The 12,131-nt window shown below is 41.6% G+C and overlaps 1 protein-coding gene across 3 annotated transcripts in view; it reads right to left on the reverse strand.

Annotated features, from left to right (window-relative positions):
• Positions 1-3,901: 3,901 nt before the first annotated feature.
• The window catches only part of LOC124412348 (transcription factor Sox-13), a 129,706-nt gene continuing 121,476 nt past the window's right edge, over positions 3,902-12,131 (reverse strand). For all 3 annotated transcript variants that reach the window (XM_046892141.1, XM_046892140.1, XM_046892139.1), the window contains 6 exons: positions 9,105-9,383; positions 8,225-8,597; positions 6,907-7,134; positions 5,487-5,537; positions 5,090-5,242; positions 3,902-4,691 (listed from right to left, as the gene is read on the reverse strand). In XM_046892141.1, the coding sequence (XP_046748097.1) occupies positions 4,210-4,691; positions 5,090-5,242; positions 5,487-5,537; positions 6,907-7,134; positions 8,225-8,597; positions 9,105-9,383 (1,566 nt within the window). In that variant the 3' untranslated portion in view covers positions 3,902-4,209. The remainder of the gene's footprint in view (positions 4,692-5,089; positions 5,243-5,486; positions 5,538-6,906; positions 7,135-8,224; positions 8,598-9,104; positions 9,384-12,131) is intronic.

Here is a 12,131-nt window from a genome sequence, read left to right on the forward strand (position 1 = left end):
TATGTATCTAAAGTACTGTATACATATATATGTATATAGAATATATATATACACATATATATATATACATGTATGCATATGTATGTGTACATATATATGTGTGTGTGTATATATATATACATATATATATATACACAATTACACGTACGGCTACGTAGGTACATCACAATTAATATAGTTACACTGTACATTAATGATATTAACGCTAATATCGGGATTATATTTTTATATCTGTATATAATATAATATAATATCCGTATCGTATTGTAACGTGTTTTCTTACGGATGACGATGCGAATTTTCATTACTTTTTTTTCAATACAGATGCATACATACATGTATATTTATATATGTACTACATATATGTAGGTAACTGTATGCATAATAATTATGAGTACGAATCCGTTATATACATAAAATAAATATTATTATAAACATATTTAAAAAAAAAAATTTTTTTTCCCTTTTAAGCTATCCTATCTGTCGACCCAAAATGTGCATCTGTGCTGCGGTTGATCCGAGCGTCTTTTACACAAACCGAGATCAGATTAGTTACATCTTGGGGTACAGATATATCAAGGATACTGGCTCTCTTTGTAAAATTATATTAGGTACCTTGTATATAATTGCACTGATTATACATGTATATATGTATATATATCATAAATAATAGAAATGCACGAACGAAAGATAGGAAGAAAAGAAAGAAAGAAAGAAAGGAATAAAAGAGAACTAACAAACATTTATAATTACAAGACAAAAGAAACAGAGCTGAGGATTAAAATTTGTTAAAAATAGCAAATGGATGTTAGTTTTTCATTCACCAACGCGATCAAGGTGGCACAATATGTATTTATAGTGGCACAAGAAGATTTTCAACGAACTTCTACGGGATTACGAGTTATTATTGTGAGCGATTCGACCCGCCCCAGATGTAAGTTCGTTTCTCCTCGAAAACTGTTATTTGGCACATTAGTATTAGATATCACATCAAGTTTCCGTCGTCGTAATAATTCGCCGGACATCCTTCGTAAAGGAAAAAGGAGCCACCCGAATGGCGTTCACCTACCTACTTTACACATAAGACGTGCAGTAACGGATTTGGGATTTTTATTTTACGCCTGGTTCGGTTTCTCTTCAAAACTATCAAACCGTTAATTTGGAAAAGATGATATCGTCTGTAGTAGGAGCAGTCGATATAATAGAGGAGAAAAAAAAAAGAAAAGAAAATGAAGAATATCCCGCGATCGGTTTCTGCTTTTTTGAAACTCGTTGATTAATCGCTGCGGTAATTTTTTAAATCCGTTATTGGATGGTTCTCGGTCGTTGGCCAGGATGCGAACACGATTTGATCGATTGAACGAACGAACGAACGAACGACGGTACATATGCACGGGTTAGAATAAAAAAAAAAAATGCAAGAAAATCTAAATAAAAAGTAAACGAATAAACAAGAAGGTACGCAAAAAGGAAGATCATGAAAAAAAATTACACACACACACGCATACACGCACACACACACACATATATATATATATACATACAAATTAAAATTGTAAAAGGGCTCGCTCGCAAAGGTAGAACGGTACAACATCATCATCATAATATACAACAGATAATAATTTTAAACTGATTGATTGTTAGTCTGTACCGATTAATAAATAAGACTAATAATAATAATAATAATAATAATAATGATATTAATAATAATAATGACAATAATAACTGCGATCAAAGGAATAATTTAATAATAACAATTTGCTAAAACTCACATAACTCATCTCTCTATTTTTCTTTCTCTCGTTCTCTAGTTTGTTTCTATACATATAACCTGCCTTATAATTACAATAATTAACTACTATTATATAGTTTACAGTAATATTAAAGTCAATAAATTAATGATGCAAATACTATAAGTACTAAGTGTGTACATGTGTGTGTGTGTGGTGTGGTGTGTGTATGTTTTTCGGCTTATATTATTAATAATATTTTATATAGGTATAATATTGTAGCGTAGCTGCAGGCTGTAAACTGGTGTCATGCTAGTACGGATCTGCATGAATTTCCCGGCGCTACACCGAGTCACATTAACCTGCCTTATTACATGGAAACTGTTTAATACATATACATATATAAATATAATACATGTTCAACGTCGATGAGCGATCTCCGTGAAAAGTATATACCCCTCTCCGCTGAACGAGAGAAAGAGAGAAAAAGAGAAAGAGAGGGATAGGGACAGAGAAGACAATTATTAAAAGTAGATATACCTATATGTAATGTATAAGGCGTATAGGTAATACAAGTGTACGCAAATTTGAACGATACATATACGCGAACGAGGAGTGTTTCAGTGTGAAATATTATGAGTTACAATGCGAAACGGTAAAGTGTCGTTTATCCGTCTGTAGTTTGTCATCGATTCATTTTCAGGTTCGTTCGTTCGTTTTTTTTTTTTTTTTTTTTTTTTTTTTATTGCCAAAATTTAAACCCGGACGCGATGAATAAAGAAGAGAAGCTTGATATGAGACCAGACTCTTCCGATCTGTCATTAATCGCACGAGATTGTTAGTCAAAATGAATCGTCCATTACAAGACTGGGAAGAATTAGGAACAAGGTTTTTTTTCTGTACGTGATCCGTCGAACCCCGGCAAATATAACATTCTGAAATACAAAGTGTACTGCGCTTTAGCAAACCAACGGAACGTTACATTACGTTTACCAATATTACTACTACTATTATTATTATTACTGTTTTTTTTTTTTTTAATTCTCATTATCATGGTTACCAATATTGTTATTGTTATTATTATTATTATCATCATCATCATTATTATTATTATAATTATGTATTGCGCGCACTTATATATTTTCTTATTAGAACGCCTCAAAGTGCCAATGCTAGGTACTCGACGCAGCACTCTAGATTAGGCGATTGATGTGTCAAATGATTTGATAATTTGAAATGTTTAGAAAACTGAAATAAACGAACCATTCTACGTTCAAATCGATATTATGTGTACGTTTCTTCACCTCCCGCTTCATTGACTCTATTTTCCTGGCTTGATATTGAATTCATTGAATATTACAATCGTTTTTGAGGGATAAAAAATTTCGCGTTTTTTAATATTATGTAGATCAGTGCTGATAAGCCAAATGTGTGGAAGTATAAAATGTCAAAGTGATGGGTCACCTTTGTAACCAGTTTTAACGTTTTATTTCTAAACTTTAAAATACTCGTCATTTTTGATTTCTGACAAATGAATTTGAGACCAGACACAAGAAGGTCGAGATACGGTAGGTGAAAAAATATCAGGCGCGCAGTGTCTATTCCGCAGCTTCTTTTTTCTTCTTTTTTCACTCTCATTTTTCTCTCTTTCTATTAATTGCCTCAGTAACGCTCGCAAGTGTTTCAATTACTTTTCTAAATCTCATTATAATAGCTTGTGTTTTATTTGTATGTATGAATAGGTAGGCGCAGATCGATATTTATTCAATACAACTATAGCTACGTTGTAAAGATGAGTTTACATTTGCATTACATATCGTACAGTGCATTCTCTGTAGCATATACGTATATGTATACGCTTATAGTATTATACACGGCTAGAGATGACCTTCGCGTTTACCATTTAATTTCTGTATATCATTTAAACTGTTTAAAAAATTGGTTGAATTTTGATTATCCGTACCTATGCGCAACGGTCACAACGATGTTGTTCTTCCGTCCAGTAGACGACGCATTGCACATATTCACCTCGTCGCTGATACATACACCACCAAACCATAGGTTAAACGCGTTTCGATACTACACCAGCTTCGTACTACCGACGCGAATCAGTCGTTCCTCAATCTCGTATGCAGCATAATTATACATACATATATCAGGCAACGTACCTACGTACAATCATACCGTTAAGTAATCTTTGCTCGCGAGTCTGCATGGCGTTGCTACGATATCCGATAAAATATGCGAAGAAGCCCGTTCGATGGCCAGCCGAAAAGCTTCTCGCCTCCTACCCTCCTACCTTTCTTCTTCTCCACTCTTCCCTTCGCCGTGACACGTTCATACACGTCCTTCGGCGGCGGGGTTGGCGACGAAACAATAAATAAACCCGGCCCCTGTTCCAACCAGGTTACCAAAAGAGTTCGTGGGCAAGTCTTGCGTTAGCTCCGGGTGGCCACGAGGGCTGACCCGGAGCCGCGGCTCAATCCTCGTCGTGATGCCGCGGACTGACGTCGTAACCGCCAACGGAGCCCGGGTTCTCCGGGGAAAAGTTCATTATGTCACTCGGGGATAGACTGTCCTGGGGGTAGTAGAACGAACCGTGATCCGAACTCGGACCGGCGCCCCCTCCGTTAAGGAGCGACGCCGGCGGCGAGACCGACGGCCTTGCCGAGGGTCCAGGGTGAGGTGACGTCATTTCCGGGCCGACCGGTGACAGGAAGCCCATGTCGGGACCACCGCCGTCTCGGTGACACCAGAGCTGCCTCATCTCCTGCCTTCGCTGTCGCATCAGGGACTTGTACTCGGAGATCCGCATCTTCTTGCCATCAACTATGCAGGTCCTTTTCGGACGCGGTCTGTATCTGTAGTCCGGGTGCTTCTCCATGTGTAATTTGGAAAGTCGAGACTGCTCCTCGTAGTACGGCTGCTTCTCCGAATTCGACATCGCTTTCCATCTCGCACCTGTAACCCCGAATTGAGAAATTTTGTTGAAAAACATTTTTATACCGAATTTAAGGGGACTTTTTTTAATCCACTTTTTGAATATCTTTGATGAAAACTTGAATTTCAACTTCAAACGATCGTTGTTTTTTTTTTCAGAAAAAGAATTCCTATCATGACTGAGAAAAGGATAAACTGTGTAATCGTAAGAGTACTGTCTTCAAATTTATAGTGTCGTGTAAATTATATGATATCCTTTTACTTCTCAGTGGTTAAATACATCGATCTGCAATTTTCGGAGAGTGCGAGATCGCTCATTTTTCGTGTTGTGATTTTTACCCGCGGAAAACGACGAGACTGATGTAATCACCACTGACTGAAAGTAAAATAATAATAGGCAAAAGCGCCCTTTTACTTACCGAGAATTTTCGATATGTTCGAATTGTGCATATCCGGGCACGCCTTGAGGATTTTCCTCCGTTCGTCCTTGGCCCATACCATGAACGCGTTCATAGGTCGTTTAATGTGCGGCTTGTTTTCACCGTCCCGTTTCTGCTGCCTCACCATTTTCGCTAAATATAAACGAGTAGGATTATTTTTAACTCGTCGAATATTGAAAGGATTGCCGAAGAGCGCTTCGATCACACCAATAGAGAGACGAGAAGGAGAGAAATAAATAGCAAAAGAAAGAAGAAAAAAAAAAAACTGTACCATGAAATTTCTTTTCATTGGTTTTTACGCAATTCCAATATTTGCACGTTCAATCGTTACGTTATTTTAATTTAAAACAACAAATTATCATGATAAATTAATCACCTTTTTCTGTTATATCTTCAGGAACCTTGTAGCCCTGCTCTCGTCCCCACACTGAAACAAAATGAACAATTATACGTTTCGACAAGATTTAAATAAATTTCTATAAACCGTTGTGTCAAGTCATGATCGTCGATCAATGAGAACAAGTAGAAAAGCGAAACGAAAAAAGAGAGGAAAAAAGAAAAAAAGAAAGAAAGTATAAAATAAAGAACATTTCGGTCTAATTCACGTCATACGTAATAATTTTTCTTCGAAACTTATGAGTACATATATGTGTGTGTGTATACATGTATATATATATATATATATATATATACATACAGTGTATGCAATACGTTATACACGAGAATGGCTGCAGGGGTAATAAATTGTAAATTTTGTCGTCATGCTGCAGGAACAGGGTTATGCTGCAGTGAATCATTCGAAACAGGCGATCATATACAGCCGAGGTTACAGCGCATGATGTTTCTTCGACACGTGTGGTCCTGATAGATATATATTTCTTTTTCATTTTTACTTTCATTATTTTTTTTACTTCTTCTTGTTCTTCTTCTTCTTCTTCTTCTTGCACTATAGATAGACCTATCATTGGCTCTAGTTCTCGCTCGGTACGAATCTCGTACGTAGAAATAGACGTTTTGATTAGAGCCAGCCAGCATCATCCTGACGCCCTGTCCTATGGTATATTTCAAAAGGCAAGAGAATTAGGAGAACGGTATAGCTTATTTTTAGATCACTGCGACTGCAGTATCAAGTGGTTAAAGGTCGTAGACCTTATAACCACAATCTTGAAATTTCTTAGCGAACTCCAGTCGTTACACGGCTAAACGACCACTTCCAGAGGAAAATAAACAAATAAAAGACGGAGAATAAGACGTGTAAGGAAAAAAGAAAAAAAAAATCACCCTAATACACACAAATCCAAACTGTTGTCGTTCATCCCACATGTAACAATCATAAATTTACACTTAATATAACATTTGCATAATACTCGCTCGATGACTTTACTCATGGGCTGCGCAAAGACGAGAAAAGGAACAAAGAAGATCTTCACCTTCATCTTTGAAGTGAAAAAAAAAATGACGCATTCTTTTTCTTTCGAAACGCGTTCGCCGAAAGACACTCCGCGTGTATCGTGAGAAATATGTAAACCTGCAGCTATGATCTCGGTGACGCCATCGCCGCCCGAGGTTTAGTCACTTGTCTGTATAGTATATAATACATATAACACGTATGTAACATATATGCGTACAATATAGTATGGCGTGAAAAACAAATAAATTAAGAAAAAGGAAAAAGAAAAAATGAGAAAAAAAAAAAAAATTCAACAAATTGAAAATTAGAAAAGAGAAGAACAACCGAGCGTTGCAATAAATATGATAGGATAGATGCGAGAAAAATGAATAGAAAGAAAACTCACTGTGCGAAGATGAGAGAAAGTCCGACTCCTCCTGAGACGGATCTTCCCGACTACCCGAGTGTTTCATACCCCTCTGGGACTGCGGGGACGGAGGCATCCCACCGGCACTAGACGGCATCCCGTAGATTCCGTGCATGGCGAAGTGTTTCTCCGCAGCAGCGGCGGCTGCTGCGGCCGCCGCAGCGGCGGAGCCGCCTCCGGATTCCTCTTTATTCATCACCTTGCCCACTGGAACGTCAACGTAAGAACGTTGCAGTATATGTATTGCATCATGTATATCCATGCATATATATCCATCTCAAATAGAGAGTTAGAGAGGGGAAAAAGTGAGGGAAGGCAAGCCGTCCGTCGAAAGCTGCGTAGATTACAGCGGGAATATGTATCACCGACGAATTGGTATGTATAATGAATATTGTAAGAATCCGACAATGAGGAACGAAGAACAGAGGATACATGTGAGAATTAAAAATAAAAAGAATAAGAAGAATAAGAAGAAGAAGAAGGTGAAGAAGGAAAAATATTAGGATGACCATCTTGCTAGGAACCGCGTTCGTAATTTCACAACGATGAAACCACATCTGGAATCCCGAGTGCGAGTTTCCTGAGCATGAAATTCGTTCGCTCATCGGACATCGGCGTTGTTTTATCATTATGATTATTACTTCTTTTTTTCTCCTTCTATTCCTATACGTTTCACAGTTTCGCCTTCCTTCTTCTCTTTCTTTCTCTCTCTCTCTCTCTCTCTCTCCCTCTCTCTCTCTTTTGCCAGATTCAAAGTGGCAAGTAACCACCTCTTTGATCTTGAGATAGCACGTCAAAATTGTATACATAAAAGTGGTGGTGGGCCTCCCGCACCCGATACACCAAACCAAACCGCACACCCCACGTTATCCTCAGAATTCTTCAGGTTAAAGCTACAAGGTACAACTTGGGCGCAACTAATATAAATTCTTTTCAGCTCAATTCGGTCGCCTAATTTACTTGGCTGTAACACGTAGGTACGCTTTCAATGCCGCACGATTAATGATGCCTATAGCGTGTAAATGACTGTATTTTCTAAAAAAAAAAAACTTGAGCATTAATCGAAGCCAGTAACGCGAGATGCTATAATAAACTTCGTGCTTCTATCTGCAGTTGAAACAACAGCTAGTATATAGGTTCGGTATAGAAAGAGCAATACCATTAGCTAATCGAACTGAAAGCAACTCCCATCGACCATCTCAAGCCGTTCACTCTCTCGTGGCAATTTCCACCCGCAGACGAGACACCTTACAGAGTTATAGTTATAGTTGAACCGTAAATTCCTACTAATACTCACTGGACGAGAGGGTGCTGAGATGTGGCGGAAGTCCGCCGTAAGGTAGACTCGGCAGGTATCCACGGGGCATCTGGAGGCTCGAATGGAAGAGTTTCGGTGCCGTCGCGGGCAAGGGTTGCTCCTGATGACCGCTGCTTCCCGCCCCGGTAGAGTGGGAGTCGCTTCCCGGGGAAGAGGACGCCGTCTGTCCCGAGGACTTTGGCTTGGTGAGGTTCAACGGGGTGTCCGGATCCTGGTGCGTCGGTGCCGCTGGCTGCGAGGATCCGGAGCTCGGCGTCGGCGTCGGCGAAGACTCCTTTTCCATCTGCGTCGTCATTTGCGCCAGGTGTGCCGTCGCCCAGGAACTTGGACCGTCTCGATGCCCGCTTATCATCTGAAATAACAAACGTTCAAAGTTTATTATTCAAGATTGAAATATTGTGCCGATTCATCGTCGACAGGTCATCGAATATGTTAAATTGCGTGCCGTGCGCATCGTGCATCGGTGAGTTGTATTTCACTGTTACAGTTCGTATTGAGCGAGGGAGTGGGTGTAGGTGTTACGATTTTGAAACGCATCTAGGGTGCGCACGGCGGCGTCGTGACATCTGGAGATCTTTTATTGACACAAAAATACCAACGTAACCAAGTTGGCCTGACCTACTCGTTCGGTGGGAGGTGGAGGTGGAGGTGGAGGCGGAGGCGGAGGCGGAGGCGGAGGCGGGGGAGAGTCTTCCTGTTTCAATATTATCTCGGGAATACCGTGCGTGCAGCGATCGCGTCGGGAGAATTATTAATCCCCGCCGAATATACGTGACTATATACATATGTATGTATATATACGTAGAGGAGTGTGGATGAGTATATTAACCGAGTGCGCGGGCCGGGTTATCATACTCACGTTGGCTATGGAGTTGATATGCTTGTTTCCCGTCATCGCCGTCGACGTCGGCGGTGGCATGGAGGGCACGGGTAGTCCACGAAGCTGCTCCTGAAGGAAGGGTAGGAACATGAGGGTCTGCGGCCCCGGCATCGTGACCTGGCCCTTGCTAATCTGTGCCTGAAGCTCCTGGATGTTGTGCTGCATGATGTGCTCTTGCTGGCGTTTGAGGTGCTCGGTTTGTAACCGTTGCATGTCGATCTGCTTCTGAGTCTCGGCGTTCAGGTGCGGAGGGTAAGACTGAAAGGCAGAAGGAGAAACGTTCCGTGAGTGAGAGTGAGCGAGAGAGAGAGACTCGGACGAACCATGAATCACCTGGAAGCGTGATAAAATGTAGCCGCAAGTACCCGGATGCACCGCGTGGCTGCAACGCTCGACCAAAGTTCCGGTCATCTAACGGCGATCAGAGCCGAGCATACTTCATTATTCATTTGCAAGGCTCGCAGTTATGCCGATGATACGTATCCATGACAGCCATACCGCCCACAGTGGCTAAATTTAAATAGGCTCACTGCCAGAGGGTTTCATTCACATCCACGTCCACGCAGCCACACTGACGCGACGCGCGCATTCGTGGACCATGGCAGCAGCCTCGCCGAGTTTGCCTGCATCTCAGTATGCGAGGTTGTGCCGAATATCCACACCGCTCGCGCATTCGCGCCAACTGCACCGGCCGCCTAAATTTAGCCATGCAATTACCGAACCGTAGGTATGCCTCTCATAATCGTTGCCCGATGCCGTATACTCCGAGACTGCGAAATGTATCATCCTTCCACGAGTCAAGTCCCTCGTCCCGACGTGCAATTCATCTATCACGCACGGGTCCTTTAGATTCCCACCTCCTCCGAGGTCCTTGGACCAACCGCCTCGCGGGAAGAAGCTCTTCTTTGGAGCTTGGGCGTTGCGTGTTACACAGAGAGACCAAAGGCTGCGATGTCAAGACAGCCGCAGAGACGTGAAACGGTCAAAGTACCCGGAAGGAGGATCTGGACTGACGCGACTTTGTGGATGTAGTCGGGTGATCCCTGGTACGATCGTCGTCCGGGCAGCTAGTGAGATATAAGTTTGCGCCACGTTTCGCGGATACACCCTATGCGCGGTATATTTTCGGACGTATCTTTATTAGATGTTTATTATCTGTTTACGGACCGTCCGTCCATGGTCGCCTCTACGTGCCTCTAGCATATTCCTTTTGATACCACCGTCAGAGTTCATAGATAAACAAATTGCATATTCGCTAGCAGGCGCGGGTTTCTGCTAAGCAATAATATTAATAAATAGCCGTGTGTGTGATTCCCGGTCCGACGGATACTGTATACTGGAAAGAGACGCGGGTCCGTCTCATTGCTCAGACTATAATATATCACGGCGTCTCTCTTCTTCCCGGCTACGTTCGTCAGGGTGCTCTGCTTCGCCACAAAGGCGACTTTGTCTCGGATATCGTCTCCGTCGACGTGCAGCGGCAGCTTCTCATCCGCCAGAACACCAATTGTCACTCTACATTCGTTCCTTCGCCAGAGCTGTCCTTCTTATCGCCGATTCTTTCCCGGCGCAGCTCGATCGTTCGACCCGATATATCACAAGAGACATATTGACGCCGTTGTCGTCGCACAGATATCACGGGCTTCTGTATAATGTCTTCTCGCCGGACCGAGGATACTCGGAAATCGAAATCGAGGCCTTTACTGCCGCACGACGACGTTCCGTCATGATCAGAATGATTCTGGATCAGTCGGGTCGTTCACCGGCGACAACCTCCTCCTCTTCATCATCGTCATCGTCATCGTCAATTGGGGAAAATAAATCCGATTTATTCTGGAAGAACGCGGCCGCGTATTCGCCTCGGTATTACATTATCCGAGGAATGCGAGAAACGACAAATTCGCAAGATTATAACTATTGTGGTTTAATTTTGGACGGTAAAACGCGTAGCGGCCAGTTGGCCAGCTCGCAGAATATCGCGCATCTGTTTCCAACCGCCCGAGTTTAAGCTGTAACGTATTATATGTATGTACTTTGGTCCATTGCCTGTCCTCGCACGGGTTACAGCTTCCGTTGTGCAAGATATTTGTCATCATCCGCTTCTTAATTTCTCACTACTTTTTCCAGCCATTAGGTAACTCGTGACATAAAATAATATCTCCGATATTTGACAGCGGCTGAATAATATTACTTACTCTTCATCTCTGTGTGTCATTCTAACGCTGCCGGCTTCAACGCGCTCTTCTATAACGTGGAATGAAAATTTCAGCAGGACATTTATTATTCACTGTCAATGCGCTGAGGGCTGGCTGTGTGGTAACAATGCGTGCAGCAGAAGAGCATGAAAGGGCCAAGAGCAAATAGAGTTGCGTTGGGGGTGGAGGGGATCAAACAGTAGCATCTGTGACCCGTACGAGGTATTAGATACACTTGGCTGATGTTCGCAGTACAGCAGCGACTGCGCGACTTGTGTCATCGCAATTCATTTGACATGAAGCACAGCCACGCGTATTGTCAAAACTCTATCTGGGTACTTACTTACTTACTTACATTGGGGTCAGTAAAAGGGGTAAGTATTTATACTGGTATACACTACGAATACATGGATTACACGCCGGAGTAAAGAAGAACTTTTATTAACGTCCCAGGTTTCAGGTTTGTACTTTTCGCAAAAGAGCATACTAACAATAAAATCGACTATAAAAACTAACGATCTTCGAGTATACCTCATAGCTGGCAAAATTTTGTCTATTCTCAACGAAAGCGAGTGTTAATCGTAGATGAAGGCGATGAGAGAATGAAGATTAAGGTAAGAGCACCAGTTATGGACACGTTTAGACCCAATTATTGTCTCTTTTATTTTACAAAATTATAAATTAAATAAAACCAGTTGCTATAAAGTTTAGCCATTTCGAAATTATTCTTTTGGTAATTTTAGAACCAAGAATCGAACAGATACAACGAAAAGAGGTCAATAATTGGGACGGGGTCAATAACTGGTACACT

Source organism: Diprion similis, chromosome 11 (genome assembly GCF_021155765.1).
Source record: "Diprion similis isolate iyDipSimi1 chromosome 11, iyDipSimi1.1, whole genome shotgun sequence".
Lineage (NCBI taxonomy): Eukaryota > Metazoa > Arthropoda > Insecta > Hymenoptera > Diprionidae > Diprion > Diprion similis.